This window comes from Schistocerca nitens, chromosome 7, assembly GCF_023898315.1.
Source record: "Schistocerca nitens isolate TAMUIC-IGC-003100 chromosome 7, iqSchNite1.1, whole genome shotgun sequence".
NCBI classification, from domain to species: Eukaryota; Metazoa; Arthropoda; class Insecta; order Orthoptera; family Acrididae; genus Schistocerca; species Schistocerca nitens.
Genome location: NC_064620.1, coordinates 85,183,423 through 85,210,276, shown reverse-complemented (window position 1 = coordinate 85,210,276; position 26,854 = coordinate 85,183,423). Strand labels below are relative to the sequence as shown.

At 43.4% G+C, this 26,854-nt stretch overlaps 1 protein-coding gene across 1 annotated transcript in view; it reads left to right on the top strand.

Annotated features, from left to right (window-relative positions):
• LOC126194817 (transcription factor AP-2-beta) overlaps positions 1-26,854 on the top strand; it is a 420,874-nt gene that overhangs the window by 304,869 nt on the left and 89,151 nt on the right. Inside the window, exon 5 of the mRNA XM_049933144.1 lies at positions 19,030-19,148. Coding sequence (XP_049789101.1) covers positions 19,030-19,148 — 119 coding nt within the window. The remainder of the gene's footprint in view (positions 1-19,029; positions 19,149-26,854) is intronic.

The window sequence follows — 26,854 nt, the reverse complement described above, 5'->3', positions numbered from 1 at the left end:
TGGGGCATAAAATCATCAGAAACATATAGGAGAAATGGTTGCTGACCATGAGAGACGATAGATTCGGATACAAAGTGCGACGTCTCTTATAGCATCAGCATTGGCGAGTGATCTGCATGCAGTTCACAAGGCAACCTGCGAGATCCCAGAAGTCAAGGTCAGCGTGTACATTCACGGCGCGAGCAGAACCTTGTCGATGTCATTTTACACCCGACTGATTCCGAAGTAGTGGAAACCAGTTCATGTTAACTACAGATGGCAGCAACTTCGACACTAATGAATTAACAACAGTGTCACGTGAATGCAATGAAATGGGGTCCGTCTGAAGTCTGCCTGAGAATGGACTCGAACAGCAGGTATCGGTGGTTTTATTGCCACAGGGAAACCACAGTGGGGTGCCTACTTTGGAAAAAAAACACCATTTGTTGGGGCAGAGGGGGGGGGGGGGCGGGGATAGCACTGGCTGGCCATTCTAGAGGGTTTCGATAGGAAAAGCAGGGGAAGACGCCCAGGTGTTCAAGTTGGCCATACTGCGGTGGCGCCAGGAGGGTGACTCCCGCAAAAGATCCACCTCCTCCTACGTGGCGTGTCTGCGTTGCGAATTTGAACACATTGTCTCTCTTTTAAAACAGTTTAAGCGACCTTGTGGCTGGCTGTCTGGCTGGTGTTAATAGTAATACCCCCACCATCCAATGGTTCTGCATGCAGGCAACACATTGTTAGGTTCAGAAGGTCGAAGAAAATTGGCATTGTTACTGGTATTTGCCTATTAAGAATACCGACTTGTTCAATATTCACTTAATTGGCTTGCGATTACTGTCACTGAATACGTAATTTTTCCCTCTGTGTGGTTCCGTGGTTGAAAACATTATTTGCCAGTTAACTAAATGCTTTTCCTTTGCAACGGACGGGACTATACAATCGCTGAGGCCTCTCCACGTGTAGATAATACATCGCAGAAATACCTCACGCTTAAAAATTAAAGAAGCAGTAAGTGACAAAAATTATCTTTGAATTTATACTGATCCACCAAAAACATTCTTAACTATTGTCTTAATCAACTGACTTTTTTATTTTCACCCATATAATTGAACCCAATCTTTATTCACAAACGAGACTTACCAATCACAGTGATTCTCGGCTACCCACAAACATTTCACATCGCCTCAATACTTTGATAAGCAGTCGATCATACTGTACAATAGCTATTACCCATTAATTTCGAGAATATCTCCCACCTCTAATCCTACTGGTACACAAATAAACGTTTCTTAAAACCTTGGGCTTTTTCCTTTTGCGGGATAGTGTACTGTTTACTGAGCTACCCAGGTTCGACTCGAGATCCAACCTCAGAACTTTACTTCCGCCAGAAGTTCTTGCCTCACCTTGCAAACTTCCTTTACTTGTGGGAGTGCCGCAAGGTATGTCGGACAACGTCTGCGAAGTTTGGAAGGTAGGAGAAGAGGTAATGGTCGAGATGCGAGGACGATTCGTGGGTCGTCTTTGTATGGTTCTGTCGGCAGAGCATTTTCCCACAAAAGGCGAAGGCCCAATGTTCCAGTCCTGGGCTGGCACACAATATTAATCTTGCAGGAAGTTTCTTATCAGCGCACATCTGCTGCACAGTGAAAAATAATTCATCATAGGAATGTTTTCTTTCTCAACGGAGAAACCCGAATTTATTACGAAACACATCGGCATATTTCCACGCTTTACATACATACAAAAAAAAAAAAACCTCTTACCTTTGGACGAAAACGAGTGTGTACTTCTAATTTTTTATTATCTTTCCTTTTATTTTCTATATTTGATGATGTTCTGCTTACTTTCCTATCTTGCGGTACTCTTATCATGTGTGCGTAACTATTACACGCAACATTGTCATCTGCAGTGTGAGGAAGAGGAAACCGACCCAGAACATATTTCCTGCGCCTTAAGATGGGCAACCAAACGTACATAATCTGTCACAGGTCAATGGTACATTAAAATATAATAAGTCTTGGTGATGACGTAGGCATTGTCGGTAGGCTGCGTATTCCGGGCATCTTATGACACCTTCAGCTGAAGGCAAAGGCGTAAACAAGCGCACTCAGTCGGTTGATGCTGCGCGTTCACAGAAATAGTAGCTCGGCCCACCTGCAGCGTCTGGGGCAAAATAGAGCGGCGTGGACGGCCTCTAACTTAGCCTTATACACTATTTCTATATATTTTCTCTACCCCAATAAGCTTTTGCTGGGACGATGCTACATAGTGAAGCAGAATACTTGCTAAAACATCCCGATTCACTACATGCTAAAAGCCTTCCACAGCCTTCTTTCCCCAGATATACTTTTTCTATTTCTTCATGACGTACTTTATCTCTCCACTTAACTTATATGTTTTTCGATAGCCGCACATTGCAAGTCCTTCGAGATTCTTCTCCTCCAGATTTCCACTAATCTTTGTTTCACTTCCTGGACCCTTTTCCTATTATAGTGACATAAATTTTCCTAAACATAATGACCACCTGCTTAACAACCTGTTCGTCCGTCTCTGGAACGAGGTACGTCACTGATTCTGCGTATCAGGGATCCGACAGTTTTCTGGTAGATTTATGGAGGTACATGGCGTTAGATGTCTAAGCAAACGTCATTTGATGATGATAATGATGTTTGGTTTGTGGGGCGCTCAACTGCGCGGTGATCAGCACCCGTAAAAATTCCCAACCTTTGCTCAGTCCAATCTCGCCACTTTCAGGAATAATGATGAAATGATGAGGACAACATAAACACCCAGTCATCTCGAGGCAGGTGAAAATCCCTGACCCCGTCGGGAATCGAACCCGGGACCCCGTGCTCGGGAAGTGAGAACGCGACTGCGAGAACACGAGCTGCGGACAAATGTCATGTAATTCGCTTAAATAATGGGCCGCTAATTTGCGCCCGATAGCGACCCACATGGGTTCCATAGGATTTACATCAGCCTAATTTGGACGCCGAGACATCAACGTGAGTTCAATATAATGCTCCTCGAACTACTGTAGCACGGTTCTGGCTCCGAGTCACGGACAATTGTACTTAACGAAAGATGACAACGCCGTCGGCGAAGACATCAAGCATGAAGTGATGCAGGGGGTTCGCAGCTGTCGGCGTGTCTTCGATTACTACCACACGCTCCACCCAAGCGCAGGAGAATGTCTGAGCATAATACTGCCCCCCACCAGCCTGCGTCCATGGGGCGCAGCACGTTTCGAACTGTCGTTCACCTCGACGACGGCGTTTGTGGAGACGACCATCGATCTAGAGTGTTACTTTCACTGTCCTACCTCTTTCCGTAGATTCTCACGACAGTAGCACGTGAACATTCGACCAGCCTCGCCGTTTTCGAGATATTAGTTCACAGGCTCTGCGTAGTAATAACTTGCCCTTTGTTAAAGTAGCTTATCTCAATGGATTTCCCCATTTGCAACCGATATATTCGCTTGCATACTTTTGTTACTGCGTCACATAGCCGGCCGCGGCAGTCTCGCGGTTCTAGGCGCGCAGTCCGGAACCGTGCGACTGCTACGGTCGCAGGTTCGAATCCTGCCTCGGGCATGGATGTGTGTGATGTCCTTAGGTTAGTTAGGTTTAAGTAGTTCTAAGTTCTAGGGGACTGATAACCACAGCAGTTGAGTCCCATAGTGCTCAGAGCCATTTGAACTGCGTCACGTACCCGCAACGCCATCTGGCGGCTTACAACGCCGCAGTGGGCAGTGGACATAATGTTTTGGTTTATCAGTGTGTGTGTGTCTCACGACAGGTTATCAGCGTTTCATAAGCTGACTGCGCAAAAATTACAAAACATATAGAAAAACGACGCATATCAGCGGGTATAGCATCTTGCCAAGTTTAAAGTCGTTATACCCGCCATAGCATAGTTGCATTAAGGGTCAGACGAGTCAGAACACGCGGACTATCATCCACCCCGCATTATAGCATCGAATTAGCTCGCGCCTGCAGGCAGGCTACCCAGTAGAAAGATTTGTAAAGCGGGCTGCTGTACAGCCTTCCTGTACAATTCGTTTCAATGAATTCTACGCTCATGCTGACGTTTGCTGCGCCACAATCAGTCCCCATATTGAACGCTTGTAATATCAGTTAAGAATTTAGAGAGACGCTCTATCCAGTGGTGTGTTTTCTGTATGTCTTGTAATTCTTGTGCAGTCCCCTTCCGAAACCCTGGAGTTACTTGCGATCAACCCCTTATGTGCCTCAACTCTCTTCCACATTAGAAAACTAAACTGTGGGAAATGATATTTCGCATTGTTATATGTTAACTGAAATGACCCTTTTTTTTCAGCATCTGCTCAATTTTCTGCAACACTTTTAAAACGTGTTCGATCTCAGCACTTCTTCCTGAATGGTGTAGCACAAATGGTTCAAATGGCTCTGAGCACTATGGGACTTAACATCTACGGTCATCAGTCCCCTAGAACTTACAACTACTTAAGCCTAACTAACCTAAGGACATCACACAACACCCAGTCATCACGAGGCAGAGAAAATCCCTGTACCGTAGCACAAATATATGGATGTCCTGAATGCTTGAAAGTTTATGTCCCAGAACAGCATATATTTTCATTCCTCATCTGTTGCTGTGGTCTTCAGTCCTGAGACTGATTTGATGCGGCTCTCTATGCTACTTGTGCAAGCTTATTCTTCTCCCAGTACCTACTGCAACCTACATCATTTTGAATCTGCTTAGTGTATTCATTTCTTGGTCTCTCTCTACAATTTTTACCCTCCATGCTGCTCTCCAATACTAAATTGGTGATCCCTTGATGCTTCAAACATGTCTTACCAATCGATCCCTTTTTCTAGTCAAGTTGTGCCACAAATTCATCTTCTCCCCAATTCGATTCAGTACCTCCTCATTAGTTATGTGATCTACCCATCTAATCTTCAGCATTCTTCTGTAGCACCACATTTAGAAAGCTTCTATTCTCTTCTTGTCCAAACTATTTATCGTCCATGTTTCACTTCCATATATGGCTACACTCCATACAAATACTTTCAGAAACGACTTCCTTACAGTTAAATCTATTCTCGATGTCAACAAATTTCTCTTCTTCAGAAACGCTTTCCTTGCCATTGCCAGTCTACATTTCATATCCTCTCTACCTCGACCATCATCAGTTATTTTGCTCCCCAAACAGCAAAACTCATTTACTACTTTAAGTGTCTCATTTCCTAATCTAATTCCTTCAGCATCACCCGACTTAATTCGACTACATTCCATTATCCTCGTTTTGCTTTTGTTGATGTTCATCTTATATCCTTCTTTCAAGACACTGTCCATTCCGTTCAACTGCTCTTCCAGGTCCTTTGCTGTCTGTGGCAGAATTACAATGTCATCGGCGAACCTTAAAGTTTTTATTTCTTCTCCATGGATTTTAATACCTACTCCGAATTTGTCTTATGTTTCCTTGCTCAATATACAAATTAAATAACATCGGGGAGAGGCTACAACCCTGTCTCACTCCCTTCCCAACCACTGCTTCCCTTTCATGTCCCTCGACTCTTATAAATGCCATCTGGTTTCACCTTCAGAATTTGAAAGAGAGTATTCCAGTCAACATTGTCAAAAGCTTTCTCTATGTCTCATCTATCTTATCGGAATTCATTTATATCATTTCATTTAACTGCATCTAACTCCAGTCACTCCATCTGAGTGATTGTAATTTAACTGAGAAATGAAAAACGTCAACAGTCTATTGTTAATGTCAACATTTTGCTTTGTAACCAGGAGCAAAGCGATGAAGAACGGTGGCGTGTACACAAAGTAGCCCTCAAACGCCGCACGTGCTGTAATGACTCGGCAGAAGAATCCACGTGTTCCTAGACGCTTCTATGGTACCGTAGATACGCCGAACCGGTGTGGTGGGCCACCCGCGAGTTTCGGCCCATCAGCGGTAGCGACTCATCAGGCGGACGTAAGAGCACGTTCTGGGCTTAATGGCGGTTGCGCGTCGCAAGTCAATTACTGGGCTCTCGATTCAATTCAACCGAGACTCCGGCCACCACGAATGTTCCTTAACCTCTCTCGCATTGGCAGCGAAGAAGAGGAGCCGTTTCGCTTTTAAACCCACATCACAGCGTAATTTCCCATTTTCAATTAGCTTCAAACCTAACACAGATAATCACAAAACCATGTAGAGGTGCATATTTTGGCCGCAGTGGATCGACTTATTTTGCGAGACTTCATCAGTTACTCGAATAGGATTCATCCTTCGTCCGGTTAAGAACCCTGTTTTTCGATTGTCGGTAGTGTGGCTGAAACCGGAATCTGCAGATGGAAGCTTGATCGCCAACGGGACAACAACCAAGTGCTTCTGAAGTGATCCATCGATTTACAGTACGTCTCACATATCGGCTACAATTAAAGGCCTTTCGTCTAATATTTTCACTGGAGCCTACTTGAAACGAAAATGTTTTGTAGCAGTTAATCCAGCGGTCTTTGGGGATTAGCTCAAACACAAGAACTTTACAGAGAAGGTAGAAAACAAGCCCCGAACCTGTGACATTGAGGTGTTTATAGCGCGATGTTGGAATTGTATTATCCGTAATGTAAGTGTTCCATGACGCTAAAAGCCATTCCAAGCACTGCTACATGCTGGACATGACTGCTGTATTCGAAAGTTGTCACTTTCCGATACTATCAGTGCCGTAGCTGCAGGGAATGATAACTGGCTGGTCTGGTTCCTTCTCCACCAAAAATGAGTGCACCTCCGTTATAAAGTTTGCTAAAGGACAGAAGATAGATATGATTCAAATCCAGCGTCACCTTTCTCTAGAACGTGCGTTGACCATAAAAAGGACGCAGAAAATTTATTTATGATGCAGTTAATTTCGCAGATGTGATTAAAAAGTCCATCATTAAGAGCGTAGAGGACAGCTGACCCCTTATCAGGGGCGGTCTTCTGAAAAAGGTGCGGCAGTTTTCCCATGAGGAGTTGATACGTACCAGTTTCTGGCATTTGCAGCCATGTCTCTAACATACGTCGATCCTGGAAATAGCTACTAAACATGGATGCTTCGTATGTCATCATATCGTATCACCGCCACACTATACCGTATCGTTAGCATGTTCTGATACTGGTTCATCCTTACGTTATATCAACACCATCGTCATTCTTAAAAGGCAAAGCATTGTTAATGTAACCATCATTTTCCACTGTCTCTTGACAAATACACCACTTAGTCGCTACTGCTGCAGTTTAATTTCATTGATTATACTTTGCAGTACCAGTATGGAAGATCTAGGTCCTGTCTCTTGAGTTTACTTCCAGGAATTTTCCTTTCTAATTGTAAGATCTTTATGAAGTTATTATGTATAGTTGGATGTCCTACTAATTTACTTCTCCTTGGATTATTACCACATAAATGCCTTTTTCTTGTTTTTCATTAGGTATTTGCTCAGGGAATTTTGTTACAGTTGTCCAGTGTGGTGTATGATTGTGATCGGTCGATCACCTAAAGTGAGAGAGTGTGGTGTCACCGCCAGACACCACACTTGCTAGGTGGTAGCTTTAAATCGGCCGCGGTCCATTAGTACATGTCGGACCCGCGTGTCGCCACTGTCAGTGATCGCAGACCGAGCGCCACCACACGGCAGGTCTCGAGAGACGGACTAGCACTCGCCCCAGTTGTACGGACGACTTAGCTAGCGATGCACACTGACGAAGCCTCGCTCATTTGCAGAGCAGATAGTTAGAATAGCCTTCAGCTAAGTCAATGGCTACGACCTAGCAAGGCGCCATAGCAATTGATAGTTATCGTATGAAGCATGTCTCATCAAGAACGATGTATACAAATGATGGATTAAAGTTAAGTATTCCAGAAGCTACGTACTTTTCTTTATAGCATTCATTACGTATCCTGTTTCAGACCTCACGCCATCCTGCGTGAGCTTATAGCGTGCATATCGGTCTCCTCAAACCACACTGTGTCGGCACTTCTGTCGACACATCAGAGAGCCCGCATGTTTCAACATTGCAGGAGTCACAGCTGTGTGAGGCCGGCCGGCACGTGGGAGATCGGCCAGGTTTGCGCGACCAACGACTCACCGTGCTTTTGTTTACTGCCACGTCTCCCCTAGTTGCGATTATGACAGACGTCTCTCCCAAAGACTCAATGTGCTTTTGTTCATCATCAGGTCTCTGCAAGCGCCTCTTAATATCTGCGATGCCCTGGTTTTTCGCCAAAAGAAACTCAAGGACAGCGCTCTGCTTGCAACGCACCTCCGTTACAGACGCCATTTTGAAGGCTACGTACAGTATGGTCACCTATCGGAAATTCACGAAACTGTAGGGGCTGAACGGGAAATAGTCCACGACGTGCAACAACACTACCAAGAGAGAGACGTCCAGTTGTCCAGCGTGGTGTATGACTGGGATCGGTCGATCATCTCAACTGAGAGTGTCCGCACTTTCCGACACTGCAGGAGTCCTGTGTGAGACCAGCCGGCATGCGGGAGATCGGCCATGGCTGTGCGACCAACGTCTCATCGTGCTTTTGTTTACTGCCACGTCTCCCCTAGTTGCGATTATGACAGATGTCTCTCCCATCGACTCAACGTGCTTTTGTTCACCATCAGGTCTCTGCAAGCGCCTATGAATATCTGCAATGCTCTGGTTTTTCGTCAAAAGAAACTCAATGACAGCGCTCTGCCTGCAACGCACCTCAGTCACCGACGCCATTTTGAAGGCTACGTACAGTATGGTCACCTATCGGAAATTCACGAAACTGTAGGGGCTGAAGGGGAATAGTCCACGACGTCCCACAACAAATTCCGCATTTTTTCAAGCGAAGTTGGCGGAAAAAAATATTGCATTAGTTACTGAACGCCCCTCGTAATCTGCCCAGTTATTGTCCATCTTGGACGGGCCCAACAGCGTGCTCCTCTGGCCTTTGTGTCGTAGCGAGTCCACGCCTCTTGCTACCTCGCGCACCGCGAGCGGCCACCGAGCCGGCAGCCGGCACCGGCCAAGTGCGAACCCGCGCGGACCCTTCGCGGAGTCGCAGGAGCCGCGCGCATGAGGAAGTCTTCGGCTGCGCCGCTTAATGGCCGCGGCCGATCGCCGTGGCGAGAGACAATAGGCGCCGCAGCGGGAGTTACAGCCCATTGTGGGAGGCTGTAACGAGACAGCTGTCTGGCTCGGCAGCTGCGCACACACGTACCGCCGCCGGCCGCTGCTGCCTTCCACCTGCCGCGCAAGCGCCCGGCCTCGTTACGGGCGGCTACAGCGCGCCAACGCGCGTACATTGGGGCCCTCTCAGACCAGTCCCGGCGCTCCCGTGGTAACAACGCCCGCAATCAGCAGCGCTCGCTCGGCGACCGCTGACACTCGGACACGGCGTCACGTCCGGTGAGCCAGCGGCGCCGTCTTGTTACTCCGTCACCAGCAGCGCGGCTCCGGCCGGTCCAGATTGGCAATATCGCGTGCGACACGGGCCCGTCACTCGCCATCTCGACGCGTTCTACAAGAGGGCTGCTGCGGTAACAATACACTCGTCCCCGCGGTAGACACGGGATCATGACGACAGGGTAGTACCTAACATCACTGATGTTGGGCGGTTGCTGGGAGCACAATAGCTCGACCGCGTTGCCAGACCCAATTACGACAGAACGGCGTGACTTGGGGAACACAGAGACTAGATGCGTTCTCAGCTAACAGGCCACTCAGCTAGGATTGCCAGGTGTACGGCTTCAGCCGGGCAAGTCTGGGTTTTTACTGTCGTGTCCGGCCAAGTACAGGGTGTTTCAAAAATGATGGTCAATATTCAGGGATATGACAGGATTGATCATGCCAAACAAAAAAGTCAAGTAAACATGGACTCTAAAACGCATACCTTAAGAGCTATGAGAAATTCTTGATCTTCTATACTGTAAAATATCGGGACAATGAGTACAAGCAAAAGTTAATAGAGATTCCTGCTGCTGTAAAAAAAGCGATGCGCGAAGCATACAACCACTACCACCGTCATACCTTAGCAAATGATCTTGCTGAAAACTCAAGGAAATTCTGGTCTTACGTAAAATCGGAAAGGGGGTCGAAGGCTTCCATCCAGTCACTCACTGATCAGCCTGGCCTGGCAAAGGAAGACAGCAAAACGAAAGCTGAAATTTTAAATTTAGCATTTAAGAAATCTTTCACGCAGGAGGATCGTACAAACATACCGCTGTTCGAGTCTCGTACAGATTCCCGTATGGAGGACATAGTGATAGACATCCCTGGGGTTGTGAAGCTGCTGAATGGGTTGAAAATAAATAAATCGCCGGGTCCTGACGGGTTTCCATTTCGGTTTTACATAGAGCACTCTACTGCATTGGCTCCTTACTTAGCTTGCATTTATCGCGAATCTCTTGCCCAACGTAAAGTCCCGAGCGACTGGAAAAAAGCGCAGGTGACGCCTGTATATGGGTAGAAGGACGGATCCTCGAAATTACAGACCAATATCCTTAACATGGGTTTGTTGCAGAATTCTCGAACATATTATCAGTTCGAATATAATGAATTTCCGTGAGACAGCGAAGTTGCTGTCCATGCATCAGCACGGCTTTCGAAAGCATCGCTCCTGCGAAACGCAACTCGCCCTTTTTTCACATGATGTCTTGCGAACCATGGATGAAGGGTATCAGACGGATGCCATATTCCTTGACTTTCGGAAAGCGTTTGACTCGGTGCCCCACTGCAGACTCCTAACTAAGGTACGAGCATATGGGATTGGTTCCCAAATATGTGAGTGGCTCGAAGACTTCTTAAGTAATAGAACCCAGTACGTTGTCCTCGATGGTGAGTGTTCATCGGAGGTGAGGGTATCAGCTGGAGTGCCCCAGGGAAGTGTGGTAGGCCCGCTGTTGTTTTCTATCTACATAAATGATCTTTTGGATAGGGTGGATAGCAATGTGCGGCTGTTCGCTGATGATGCTGTGGTGTACGGGAAGGTGTCATCGTTGAGTGACTGTAGGAGGATACAAGATGAGTTGGACAGGATTTGTGATTGGTGTAAAGAATTGCAGCTAACTCTAAATATAGATAAATGTAAATTAATGCAGATGAACAGGAAAAAGAAACCCGTAATGTTTGAATACTCCATTAGTAGTGTAGCGCTTAACACAGTCACGTCGATTAAATATTTGGGCGTAACATTGCAGAGCGATATGAAGTGGGACAAGCATGTAATGGCAGTTGTGAGGAAGGCGGATAGTCGTCTTCGGTTCATTGGTAGAATTTTGGGAAGATGTGGTTCATCTTACAGGAGACTGCTTATAAAACACTAATACGATATATTCTTGAGTACTGCTTGAGTGATTGGGATGCCTATCAGGTCGGATTGAGGGAGGACATAGAAGCAATTCAGAGGCGGGCTGCTAGAATTGTTACTGGTAGGTTTGATCATCACGCGAGTGTTACGGAAACGCTTCAGGGACTCGGGTGGGAGTCTCTGGAGGAAAGGAGGCGTTCTTTTCGTGAATCGCTACTGAGGAAATTTAGAGAACCATCATTTGAGGCTGACTGCAGTACAATTTTACTGCCGCCAACTTATATTTCGCGGAAAGACCACAAAGATAGGATAAGAGAGATTAGGGCTCGTACAGAGGCATATAGGCAGTCATTTTTCCCTCGTTCTTTTTGGGAGTGGAACAGGGAGAGAAGATGCTAGTTGTGGTACGAGGTACCCTCCACCACGCACCGTATGGTGGAATGCGGAGTATGTATGTAGATGTAGATGTAAAACAAATCTCTGACACTGCAAGTTCTTAACTCCCCATATTTTTGGAGGTGGTAGTATGGACCAAAACAAGAAACAAATGTCCAGTAAACATATGCTCTAAGATGAATGCGTTAAAAGTTATGAGCACTTGTTCGTTAGAAGAGTTGTGTTTCAAAGTAGCGAAGATGAACAAGTGCTCATAACTTTTAAGATATGCATATTAGAGCACATGTTTACTGGACATTTTTCTCTTGTTTTGGTCCATAACACCACTTTCCAAAATAAAGAAAGCAAAGAGCTTGCAGACGAAGAGATCTGTTTCTCAGTATCGCAGATCAAGAACTTAAGGTATGCACTTTAGAGCCCATATTTGCTTGACTTTTTTGTTCCGAATGATCATTCCTGCCATATCCCTGAGTATTGACCATCGCTTCTGAAACACACTGTATACTCAAGTCCGGCTTTTTTTTATTCTTTTTAGTGATGATTGTTTTAGATGATCCATCATTGAAGCAGACTTAGGACTGCGGCTGGTCATAAACTTAGAAATCAGGAATAGCAGCAACCCTACTTCTTGTAAAATATATTAATTACGCGACGAGTTTCGACTCTACATTAGTGTCATCTTGAGGCCCCTATGCAAACCGAAAGGTGACACCCAACTCTTGGTGCATTACGACAGGTACCATGTAGAGGGTGTTTGAGTAACAGCGTACAAAAATTTACAGGACCTGAAGGATGCTCCACTGAGTAATTTGAGGTAGCAAACCAGGAGCAGGAGAAGCCAGCTTAAGAAGATAACAGCAATATGAACACATTACTGTGTACTTTTTTTTTACATTAGTTACAGTTAACTACAAATATCCTCACTGACACAATGAACGTATCATTTGTACTGTATCTTATAAAATTTGCTGAAAATTGACGGCCACCAACCTCAATGCAAGCATGACATCGGCGAACAAAATTCTGACGCACCCTGACAAATGTCCCTGGTGTGTTTCGCATCACATCACTGGCAGCTACAGTTCTGGCAACTAATTCCATCTCCGTATTCGCTCGAGTCTCATACACGAGTGACTTTAGATATCCCCATAGGAAATAAGCAAGGGGACTCAGGTCAGATGACCTCGCAGGCCATGGAATAGGATCTCCCTTCCAATTCAGCGACCAGGAAATACGGCAGTGATGTGGTTGGAGACATCCACACTTAAGCGAGGCGGTGCACCGTAATGTTGTATCCACACCCTCTCTCGACCGCCAAGCTACCTTCTCCAACAACTCAGGTAGAACTTTTTGCACGGGCCCCAAGTACAAGTGGCCATTCAGACGACCTACTGCATCATGACTGCCTAGTAATCGGGTACAAATGGTTCAAATGGCTCTGAGCACTATGGGACTTAACATCTGAGGTCATCAGTTCCCTAGACTTAGAACTACTTAAACCTAACTAACCTAAGGACATCACACACATCCATGCCCGAGGCAGGATTCGAACCCGCGACCGTAGCGGTCGCGCGATTCCAGACTGTAGCGCCTAGAACCGCTCGGCCACCCCGGCCGGCCCTAGTAATCAGGCTCGTTCTTCTTGTTTCCTTGCAGGAAATAAAGAATGTACCTGTACATAAGCAGCACAGTACGTGTAAACTTGTACGCATGTTAGCTGTAAATAAGCTGGAAAACAGTAATGCGAGACAAAGCGGTACACAAGTTTACTTCCCTGTCTCGTTAAGCTGGCTTTCCTACCTCACATTGTTTCGTGGAGCACTCTCTACGTCCTGTTATTTTTGCACTTTCTCATGGAAACACTCTGTATATTCACTGGTCTCATTGATTTCTATTTACACGAAGTGTGCACTCCAGCCATGGCTGTTCTAAATGCACCATGGGTTGGATATCACCATTCAGTTTGCATAGGGGCCTGAAGATTACGCTAATATAGTGTCTAGCTGGACAACACGTAATAAATATATTTTGTAAAAAGGACAGATGTTGGTATACCTTATTTCTACATGTTCCACCGATGAAGTAGAGAGCACACATCTAAGGCCTGTTCCTAACTAATGACGTAAGCTGTTGTCATGTCTGTGTCCTATCCTTTTCCTTAGCCGGCAAATGGATAAATTTTACTTTATTTTAACGTACGATTATATTAGGAAGAAGACTGAACATTTAGTTGCTATCATAATTGCCGAATTCTTGTTTAATTTTTTGCTTCAAGCTCGTTTAAGGTTGATCTTCCGAAAAACTGACTGCAATTGATTACTAAAAAATGACTGATAATCACCAACTGACTTTTTCTATTTATAGTAGGTAGTCCGGCTTTTCTATTTATGGACCTGGCAACCTTCATTTTAGCTCTCCTGACACCGTTTGCACATTTACAGTATAATATGGTGACGACCTTTGAAGACCGGCTTCCAGTTTACAACGATAGCAACGAATCTAAAATTCCTGTCTTTAAACGTGAACATTTTTGTTTAGGCTTTACCACGACCGCTGCTGATGTCGAATGAAACAACAAGTCTTGTTGTTACCAGTTACAATGTATGTATTTCAACGACGCGTTTCTGATGTTTAAATCTCAATCATCAGGTGCATTTATGTAGATTAGAAGGAGATGTACGTGTTACGTTGCGTCTCGGCGATTAGCCTGTGGCACCGCTTTGTCTGTCGTGTTACATCACGCACACAACATCACGCTTTGTAATCGGTGTTTAGAGTAGGCGGTGGGGCAGAGTTACATACTTGGTGGCATTCTCAATGAGCGTTAATCCAAGTAGGGTAGGAGGGATTGGTGGTATTATGTACGAATCCATCTTCAGACATAACGTTCGCCTGTGAAACCTTGACGAGGTTGTCGTCTTTAGGCCATCTAACTTGTTTTGCCATACAATTACTAGTGACGCTTAATGCTTGAAAGTACGTGGTCACCACTTCGAAGTACTTCAATGCTCCACAAATCCCCTGGAATCGGGTAGAACACACTGTGTAACAGCTTTTATCACTGTGTTATTTGCGCAGACTGGCACTACCGGTTTTGGAAAGGGCAGTAGATAATAAGACTGGAGAGCAACCAGAGCACTGAGTTTCTTTCTGCTGTTTTGTGTGTGTGTGTGTGTGTGTGTGTGTGTACACGAGTCACAAAAAATAGTTACTCTGATACTGTCAGAGTATAAGAGATGGATCAGAGTTAACAATTTACGTTATTATCATCTGTCTGAAGCCCATTGCTTACTGCACGCTACATTCTAACAAAGGAGTTTTAATAAGGGGAGATGGCGCTACAGACTCACGCTGCACGTTGTTTTGAAGCTGGCACCGCCATTTTAGACGCTCCAATCGTTAGCTGACTACTGTTTACGATTACTTCTTGTTCTTAATTTCCGCCGTGTGCACGAAACAGTTGTTTTAAATAGAAAATGTTACAGCGCTTTTCTGAATAATAAAGTATCACGAAGGCATTTTCATACGCTTTTCTGACCTTAAATTTACACTTTATCCGTTAAAACGATGCATTTCGCCTCGTTAATGTAACTTTGTCTTTGTTAAACGCTTCGAATAACAAAGAAGAGAAGTATGTGATGTGGAAAAGGCTGCTTTTGTAATCCAGCAGTTTCCTTAATCTGATATTTGGTCTATGTTTTCTGTTCTCTTTCAGAAAATGCTGATAACATATTCTGCTGTGATTGACTGGTTTCTAATAATTCTTCTCACAGTCTTCACCCAAAAAGAGGTTTTCCAGTTGGACTAATAGCAAATCTAAAGATAAATCTCAGACATAAAACCACTCCAGTAAAAGTAAATAGCCTAACGAAAATTCATGTACGTAAAATAACGAATGAAATGTGATTCTTTTACAGTTAGCCTATAATCAGAACAATTAGTACACTAGTAATTGACAAGATGACATTTTTATTAAAACACTTCCACCATAAGTTAATGTTTGCACTAACGTGGCGCACGTCGGCTTCTAGTTTGACGTCCTGACATCTCCCCTTATTATACCTCCATGGTCGTAACACTATCGGAACACAAAACCTAAGAACGGTACGATTGTGCGCAATGTGGCCTTCATAAATAGAGTTGCGCTCCACCTAAACCACGGTTAGGTAGTTTTGGTACAGTAGTCACATTATGTAATAAATGGTAGGATTAGCGGTAGTATTGGTAGCATTGTTACGAGAAGAAATACAGATCAGTGTGTGACAAAGAGACTCTCGGAGCCGACAGCTTGTAATCTTACACTCCCACACAGTATTTAAATTATCTGTCTTTGCACAAATTTTGAAAGCTTCAAGAGGCGTAAGATATACAAAAGAATAACTTTTTACTTACCTTCATTATTTTGTTGTTGTTGTCGATAGCTTAGTCTTGTCTAGGGGTACATTCTTGGAGCTGAAATTTCGATTTGGTAGGTTCTTGATGACTAAATAACTGATGAAGGTTTGCCTATATTATTCTTGAATTTTATGCTTTGTCACGTCTTTCAACATCACACCGTTTTTACATTTTCCACATTCAAAAAAACCAATAATTACATTGTTGGTGACAAACTTAGAAAACGTCTACTCCCATCAGAGGCATGCCCGCCACTACCTACTTTCTGCAGTACTCACTTTATTCCAAAGAGTTTACAAAGCAAAAGAGTTTACAAACTTTCTTTACCAAAGAAGAATCTTCGCTAAAATATATCATTACTTTATAAATCATTCTAGAAATAAATTTAATAATTAGGGTTAGATTGTGCAATTAATCATATGAATTTTAAGTATGCCACAAGTTTTGTAATTTCAATTATTTTTAAAGGAAGAGTAATTTTAACTGTTAGTACATATCGTTTGTAGCACCTTCATTTCTTTTTTTACATTTTAGCCTGAAATATAATACATCGTATACAAAATCATATGAATTCTTTTAATGAAACAGCTGAGATAATTTTAAGCTATGCAAGAATAAATAGTATGCATGATATCGGTTATTTCAATAAGAAAAGTTAATTACAGAGGAGGGTGATTAATTATAAACTTCTCTTTGTTTTTTATGTCTTTGTTTGCTTGTTTTGCATATAATTAGAAACACAAGTCGTTCAGTGTTAGCTTATTCTGTATTTTATGTCCTTACAAAATATAAATTGCATTTTAAAAGTAATAAAAATTTGTCTCTCGCGTAACTTCTGCGTTTTTGTATGACTAAAGCAATTACTTTTGATACAAGTACAGTTTATATGCACATACATAAAACAATCTGTATAGTTATTTTTGCTATTTTGTGCTCAATAGAAAGTTATTCATCATGATCAAAGGCAAGAGTTAACTATTATTATTAATAAGTGCGAAAGCTGTTTATGATTAACAGAAACAAGTTTTATATAAGCCATAAGAAATATTGAAGTGATGTTTGATATGTTTTTGTTTTATGTTTTATTCCATTTTTTGAGAAAATTGCATTTTCCAGCACTATATAATAGATCTCTATTGTTTTGTTCATATTTTTACAACAACATCTTTCATTTCACATTGCAAATCAACAGTTTTCGAATAAAACTTGAACTGAACATTAACTATTTCAGTTTTGCTTTAAATGTTTACTTTTAAGTGACAAGCAGGAGGATAACTACAGATAACAGAAATGTTGCGGAGGTTACAGAGTCCTTTATATATCCTCACTCAGGTTCTAGACGGTTTACTGCTACCAGTTTCTGCAGGAATCTCGTAAGACACTGATCACATACGCAAACAAAGGGCTGGAAATGAGGTAACGCCCAGTAGCTATGCAACACACATAACGTACAGGTAACGTGGTTATGACCTTAACTGACAATAAGGCTACTAGAAAAACTACCGTAGTCAACGCTTACTTCAGACAGTCTACAGTAGTTCTACAACTATAGTGATAACGCCACCCGGCAACCTGCGAGTATCTGGACTACATTTCATTCGCGTCTCGGGCGACGGCCCGACCTCGTCCGATCACCGTCAGACGTTCCGTGGAATTAACACGCGCCGCCGCCGCCGCCGCCGCCGCCGCCGCCCCCGCCGCGTCCGCCACGCGGCCAAGCCGCGCGCCGTGCTAATAGCCCGCCCCCGCCGCCTATTTGGGCACGTAGCGCCGCCGCCAGCTCTCATTATACGAGCCGGCGTCGCGGCGCCCAGCGGCGCCTAACGAGCGCTTCTTGTTAAAACTGGCAGCGAACTGTCGCCCGCGCGTCTTGGCTGCGTCTCCGCCGACACCAGCTGATCACCACGCCGCCGTGCACTCTCTTCTTTGTCGCTGCGAGTATCACCGAGATGTATCGCTCAGACATCGTTACTCTTTCCTCGACAGCGAAATATTTGATTCTCACCCAGATGGCAGTAGGTATCAATCTCAGCTCGACCACTGACATCTGGCTTTTCCACTATTTCCATAAATAACCTGAGGTGAACCGTTTCTTTAATAAGTCGTGAACTCCCTTACTTAACACTGCCCAACTGAGTTAGCCCTCCATCTGTAGTGTGCTTAACAGTGACGAGCAGTTAAATCTCAACTTTCTTGTCTTGCTTTTTCCTCCTCATAAATTCCTTCATCCTTTTCATAAACACACACACACACACACACACACACACACACACACACACACACACACAAACAAGGTGTCCCATTTATCTTGCTCACTCAAAACAACTTATTTCTGGTACGTTAAATGAAAAATTGTTTCAACCACTGTTTTTTAACATCATTTGGTATTTCTTGCTGAGGGTATACGTTTAATGTATTCCCACAGATATAGGAGATACGGGGTAGAGGTTAAATTTTTTTAAATGGAACCATGTATATTTTCATACACAACCTGTAATTATTAAACAGATCATCTGACTAGCTAACTAACTAACCAAACATCTTACTTACTAACGAGTCAACTCATTTTTTATTTATCCGTAACCATTTTTCACGCAAAAATGAGAACATGGATTTTCTTGAATTACAGCGCCAACTACCAAGAATCAAAACAGATGTTTAAGACAAACTTTACTTACTTTTGTATGCAGAATCTGATTCTGCAATTTCCCATTTGAAATTTTAAATTTGCCTCCCGCCCCACCCGCAGGGGGCTGGGGTGGCGGGCTAATTTTAGCACCAGCAGATGCCCCCTCGAAAATAATCAAATTTGGATTTTACACATTTTTTCGTGTGAAGCTTATTTTTCGAATTATTCTGGTTTGTCAACGTAAAATTTACACCCTATATATCTATTTGGTTAGTGACAGGCCACGACGGGAGATACTGACACTTGTGTTTCACCTTGCAGAGCCAAGTCGAAGAACGGCGGCCGCCTTCTACGGGAGAAGCTGGAGAAGATCGGGCTGAACCTACCGGCTGGCCGCCGGAAAGCTGCCAACGTCACTCTCCTCACGTCCCTGGTTGAAGGTGAGTGCCGCGCCTCTTGTCGCCGTCCGCTCCAGTCTAACGGCTCGGGGTGGCGAGCGGTTCACGGATATGCGACTTGTCGTGCATGTTGTTTGCCTTCGCTTAGCATTCGCTTGTCTTTGTTTACTATGTTGCTTGCATTTGTTTACCACTCAGTCACTCTAGCATCGTCCAGCACTCTGTTCTTCTTTCTCCTCATGATGCAGTTTTTGGGCTACTTTGAATTTACCCCTTGTATGGTAGTATGCTGCATGGGAAGAAGGGAAGAGCAGGATCTAACTTCCCATCGACGACGGACTGCGCAAAAAGCGAACAGGAAAATTAGTCTGCATTCGTAACTCAGTTCTAATTTGTCAGCGTACCTGTCTTATGACACGTATTGACTGGACGTTCTTCCGTTTCCTCAATCCAGTGGTTCGTCCACGGTCTGCTGCTAACTGCGACCTTTTTTAAATGTCACCCAACGTTACAAATTTCCCCTTTCTTTTTTTCTAGCAATCACTGAAGGAAACTACAACTACACTTCGTTGCAGGCAGTTCCCTTGCTAAGATGTTTTCCTTATTCTAACCAATTCCACCAATTTTATTTCCTCTCCTATCATCCGTAAGGAGAGCCATTTTATTCGTATGTTTACGAATGCATACATGCAGAAAGATAGTCAAGAAATTACTTCCGCTTCTTACAACTTTCATCATTGTAACGATGACATAGTTGAATTGTACTTGCAATTGCAGTTCATAGTCCACATCTTATAAAATAGATTAAGGAAAGGCAAACCTACGTTTCTAGCATTTGTAGACTTAGAGAAAGCTTTTGACAATGTTGACTGGAATACTCTCTTTCAAATTTTGAAGGTCGCAGGGGTAAAATACAGGGAGCGAAAGGCTATTTACAGTTTGTACAGAAACCAGAAGGCAGTTATAAGAGTCGAGAGGCATGAAAGGGCAGCAGTGGTTGGGAAGGGAGTGAGACAGGGTTGTAGCATATCCCCGATGTTATTCAATCTGTATATTGAGCAAGCAGTAAAGGAAACAAAAGAAAAATTCAGAGTAGGAATTAAAATCCATGGAGAAGAAATAAAAACTTTGAGGATCGTCGATGACATTGTAATTCTGTCCGTGACAGCAAAGGACCTGGAAGAGCAGTTGAACGGAGTGGACAGTGTCTTGAAAGGAGGATATAAGATGAAAATCAACAAAAGAAAAACGAGGATAATGGAATGTAGTCGAATTAAATCTGGTGATGCTGCGGGAATTAGACTAGGAAATGAGACACTTAAAGTAGTAAATGAGTTTTGCTATTTGGGGAGCAAAATAACTTATGATGGTCGAAGTAGAGAGGATATAAAATGTAGACTGGCAATGGCAAGGAAAGCGTTTCTGAAGAAGAGAAACTTGTTAACATCGAGTATAGATTTAAGTGTCAGGAAGTCTTTTCTGAAAGTATTTGAATGGAGTGTAGCCATGTATGGAAATGAAACGTGGACGATAAATAGTTTGGACAAGAACAGAATAGAAGCTTTCAAAATGTGGTGCTACAGAAGAATGCTGAAGATTAGATGGGTAGATCACATAACTAATGAGGAGGTATTGAATAGAAATGGAGAGAAGAGAAATTTGTGGCATATGGTGACTAGAAAAAGGGATCGGTTGGTAGGGCGTATTCTGAGACATCAAGGGATCACCAATTTGGTATTGGAGGGTAGCGTGGAGGGTAAAAATCGTAGAGGGAGACCAAGAGATGAATACACTAAACAGATTCAGAAGGATGTAGGTTGTAGTAGGTACTGGGAGATGAAGAAGCTTGCACAGGATAGAATAGCATGGAGAGCTGCATCAAACCAGTCTCTGGACTGAAGACCACAACAACAACATCCCATAACTAGGTCGTCTTTGGTTTCTCATGACGTTAAAAACGACTCACAACAAAGGAATTATCCGAATAAGACGGAAATCGGCAGATGTGATGTACATGTACTCGACAGCAAACAAATGATTACAGTTTCACAAAAAATTGGATGCTCTATGCAAGAGAAAGAGCTTCGCAAATTGAGTAAGTCAGTGAAGCGTTGGTCCACATCTGAGCAGTTAATCGGCATGGCAGTGACTGATAAATTTGTTCGCTGTCCTCCTGAGGGATATCGGGCCAAATGCTGTCCAATTGGCGTCAGATCGTCAGAATCCCGCGCTGGTTGGAGGGCCCTACCCACAATGCTCCAAACGTTCTCATTTGGGAAGCGATCCAGCGACCTTGCTGGCCAAAGCAGGGTTTGGTAAGCACGAAGGCAAGCAGCAGAAACTCTCGCCATGTGCGGGAGGGCATTATCTTGTTGAAATACAAGCCCAGTATGGCTTGTCATGGAGGGCAACAAAACCGGAAGCAGAAGATCGTCGACGTAAGGGTGCGACGGATGATAACCAAAGGGGTCCTGCTACGAAATGAAATGCAACCGCAGACCACCACTCGTGGTTGCCGGGCAGTAAGGCAGGCGGCAGTCACACTGGTATCCCACCACTTCCGGGGCGTCTCCAGACACGTGCTTAATGGTCATCAGGGCTTAGAGTGACTTGTCCTTCCATTGCCATGGATATTTTTTCTTGTTACAGCGAAGAATGGGTTTTCTTGTGGTTCTGAAAAAAATAAATAATCTACATCAGATGTTAAGTGTGTTTCCATCAGGTCAGATTCCATTAGGAATCGCTGGACTCAGTGGCTGTAAAATGATTATAATCAGGAAAGAATGTAGCAGACAGTCGCGTATCAATCTTTATTTTATTTCGCCGGCTCGGTGGCCGAGCGGTTCTAGGCGCTTCAGTCCGGAACCGCGCGACTGCTACGGTTGCAGGTTCGAATGTTGCATCAGGCATGGATGTGTGTGATGTCCTTAGGTTAGTTAGGCTTAAGTAGTTCTAAGTTCTAGGGGACTGATGACCTCAGATGTTAAGTCCCATAGTGCTGAGAGCCATTTGAACCATTTTTTTTATTTTATTTCAGATCTAGCTACATTTCAGCTAGAGTATAGCGAGTCATATAGATCCAGAAAACTTGTATATCCCCATGTTGTTGAAACGACCTTAAACTGCTCATAGCTCAGTTCACGTTAAACAATATGAGAATATACAAGTTTTCTGGGTCTGTATTACTCGCTATTAAACGCGCTGATGATAGCTGTACTGTACCTGAAATCTAACTAGATCTGCAGTAAAATACAGATTGCTACATGACTGTCTTCTGTGTTCTTCCCTTATTATAAGTGTGTTTCAGATGTCGTCTGCCGTCAAGATAAGACTGGTTGAAGCACCACAAGCTAAAATAAATATATAAATAAGCAAGAACCTCAATACTGACAAATACCGTTTCAATTCTGTTGTGTGTTTCGTTAATGAAACTACCTTCGTATTACGACATTCAACCTTCCTAGATTAATGATCTAAATTTGCTAATTTGAACGCTGTATACTTCTGGGGATAAGACAAACATCTCTCTCTCTCTCTCTCTGACGATGCTGCGGAAATAGTACCCGATGCTTAACTCATCGTATTATGCATCGTCGAAGAAGACGACAGCTCCACAAATATATTAGCACACAGCTTACAAATGCAAATTTTCATTAGCACTCGTGAAGCGAGTATAATTTTTCCCTTCTCAGTCTCGAGCACATTCTTGACATTTGCACTGATGCAAGATTTAATGCTTTGGACTCGTTCAATATATCTTCACAAAGAGACATTCATATTTAACATTAACAAGCATCGTATTTCATTGATTACTAGACACTCGCACAGCAAGCAAATCTGATTAATTTGGATAAACTAAACAGTAATTAAAAAGCATGGATCTGGAATTTATATCACAGATATTCGTCTTGCAGTTTTCTAAACACATCTGTGTTTATTTCTCTTGTCACCTGACTTGGTTAAAAAAAAATTCCATTCACTGACACTGGTCTGAGGCAGTTGACAACACTCGCAATCTAGTCTGGTCTAAACTAAAACAGTAAATCCACTTCATTATCCATTTCCGTAACTTTAACAAAACCATAAAAATTAAGAATGCTAGACAACCGAAAATACACTTGTAACAAACAACGTTCGTGAACCTGTCATTTTTCATGTTTCTAACCTTCCCAGACCATAAATGTGCGTTTCGCGTAACCTGAATACAGAATCGGGAATCTCCCAGAAGAAGTACTTTACAAACAGAAGTATTGTGTTCTAACTGACGTAACAGAACACGTAATTACCAGAACGAAATACGTCCTCGAAACACATCAGCAAATAAATTATTTAAAAATTGTCTGAAAGATTTTCTTAATGTTAAACAGAACATAAGTAAATATTATGGTTCATCTTAAAGTAAAACCTAACCAATGATGACAATCAATCAATTTGTAAGAGTATCGTATTTGTTGAGTGGTCTCAGAATGGACTCAATACTTGCTGTAGTTATATGAAAAATTGAAATTATCCATTTGAATCGGGGATTTTCGGGTCCCCACGAACTCTGCAATCTTGCTCTGCTCATCGCCCGTTGTCAGCAACTTGACCAAAACTGCCATTACTACCTGTACAGAACTCGGCCGCTAGCAGCAGACGTGTGATTTTCTCTTGGCAGCTCCCCGCAACAGGTCAGTAAGCCATGTTGTAAGAGAGTACCTACGTTACGCCGAAGAGAATTATTACCCTTTTATTACAAAACTTAAAAAAAGTTCTTTATTGTTCAAAAATGGTTCAAATGGCTCTGAGCACTATGGGACTCAACTTCTGAGGTCATTAGTCCCCTAGAACTTAGAACTAGTTAAACCTAACTAACCTAAGAACATCACAAACATCCATGCCCGAGGCAGGATTCGAACCTGCGACCGTAGCGGTCCCGCGGTTCCAGACTGCAGCGCCTTTAACCGCACGGCCACTTCGGCCGGCTTCTTTATTGTCTTAAATACACTAACTGATAAAAGTTTGACGAAAAAAATGTTTAAAGAAAATGTTGTTGTTGTTGTGGTCTTCAGTCCTGAGACTGGTTTGATGCAGCTCTCCATGCTACTCTATCCTGTGCAAGCTTCTTCATCTCCCAGTACCTACTGCAACCTACATCCTTCTGAATCTGCTTAGTGTATTCATCTCTTGGTCTCCCACTACGATTTTTACCCTCCACGCTGCCCTCCAATACTAAATTGGTGATCCCTTGATGCCTTAGAACATGTCCTACCAACCGATCCCTTCTTCTGGTCAAGTTGTGCCTCAAACTCCTCTTCTCCCCAATCCTATTCAGTACCTCCTCATTAGTTATGTGATCTACCCATCTAATCTTCAGCATTCTTCTGTAGCACCACATTTCGAAATCTTCTATTCTCTTTTTGTCCAAACTATTTACCGTCCATGTTTCACTTCCATACATGGCTACACTCCATACAAATACTTTCAGAAATGACTTCCTGACACTTAAATCTATACTCGATGTTAACAAATTTCTCTTCTTCAGAAACGCTTTCCTTGCCATTGCCAGTCTATATTTTATATCCTCTCTTCTTCGACCATCATCAGTTATTTTGCTCCCCAAATAGCAAAACTCCTTTACTACTTTAAGTGTCTCATTTCCTAATCTAATACCCTCAACATCACCCGACTTAATTCGACTACATTCCATTATCCTCGTTTTGCTTTTGTTGATGTTCATCTTATATCCTCCCTTCAAGACACCATCCATTCCGTTCAACTGCTTTTCCAAGTCCTTTGCTGTCTCTGACAGAATTACAATGTCATCGGCAAACCTCAAAGTTTTTATTTCTTCTCCATGGATTTTGATACCTACTCCGAATTTTTCTTTTGTTTCCTTTACTGCTTGCTCAATATACAGATTGAATAACATCGGGGAGAGGCTACAACCCTGTCTTACTCCCCTCCCAACCACTGCTTCCCTTAAGAAGAAGAAAATAACGTACATAATAACGAGCTTTGCGTGTACTTTTACTCAGAAGATATTTTTAAACTAATGTTAACATTTAGGTTTTGGACGAAATGTCCATCGTCTGCCACCCACTGGTTTGGATTAGAATCCCAATCGGGTCGGAGACTTTTTCTGCTCTGGCACTGGGTGTTGTGTTGTCCTCATCATCATCATCGACACGCAAGTTGTTGCTCAATTTGGTGTCAACTGAAAATATTTGCAACTTGGCGGTCGAACGTTCATAGGTGGGGACTCCTGGCCAAGGCCACATGACCTTCTTCTTTCTATTTGTTTTAAAAGCCCTTCAAAAAGTACACTCTGGTCATTTAACCATTGCACAGATCTGTTTTCGACGAACACTTCTCTGTCTTCGGTTTCTGGTCACTTTTGGTACAGAATCAGAGCTGTGGCCGGATACATTCCTTTATTCGTGTCCCTCTCAAGTTACTCACAGAAAGTAAACGCTTGACTGAGTGGGTTCAGTCAGTGAGTTAAAACGAGAATGAAAACTCTCACACGAAATCCTCGTTCTTCAAAGGGCAGAAGACTCATTTGCCAAGATATATGTACAGGCTCGTTTATATGAATGGCAGGTCGCAGAATTTTGGCTGGAGGATCTCAGGCAACGTCGTTTCACAGTTCGGCCGACTGTGAAGACACCTTTCTTCGTTTAAGTGCATCGAAATGGGCTCCGCGCCTGGAAGTAATGGATTCCCTGGCGATGGGTCCCATTTCTTAATAGATGGCAGTAGGCGTTTCCGTTTACGATTCGGGTAGGGGTTCCATGAAATACTGTGGAAGTAGCGAATTTTAACGACTCCAGTCGTAAAAGTCCACTTTTATTCACGTGTCTTAGAGTACGTCCTTATTCCAGACACTGCAGCAACGATTAAGGGCCGCCTGGACCACAGTATACTGCTCCAGGCGTAAAAATTAAGTTGCCGCTGTTTCAGCCTTCAGACAGCTTACACCTGCTGTTTTGATCTCTTTTACGGCCGCGTCAAGACTCTCAACATTCTCTCCTCGTTCCTGCACAGTGCAATTGCCCCCGTAAGGTAAAATTTATAGGCCGAATTTGTTGAGGAATAATCTTACGTTAGCACGTAACGTCATGTCTAGAATTGAAAGCATTTCGAAGCTTTATTCGTGCTTTATTCGTACTTGACAGTCTTTGGGAGAAAACGATATATTTTGAAATGATAATTAAATAGATACCCTAGCTGCAAACAGGCGTTGATGTACTTCATTGTGGACATGTTGAAAATGTGTGCCTCGACCGGGACTCGAACCTTTTTTTTTTTTCCATATTCCCCGGGATCTCCTGCTTACATGGCAGACGCTCTATCCATCTGAGCCACCGCGGGCACAGAGGATAGTGCGTCTGCAGGGACTTATCCCTTGCACGCTCCCCGTGAGATCCACATTCCCAACATGTCCACACCACTACATTCGTAATGCGCCTAATAGATGTTTGCCCATCATACTCATTACTTGTGGCAGATTAATCTACCAAGTCCCGTACGAGTTCGGGCACAGCGTGTGCGTTCGCACAAGAAGGTCAATGGCCGGGAAGCCATATTTAACTCAGTTAAGTTAAAATATGGCTTCCCGGCCATTGACCTTCTTGTGCGAACGCACACGCTGTGCCCGAACTCGTATGGGACTTGGTAGATTAATCTGCCAAAAGTAATGAGTATGATGGGCAAACATCTACACTCCTGGAAATTGAAATAAGAACACCGTGAATTCATTGTCCCAG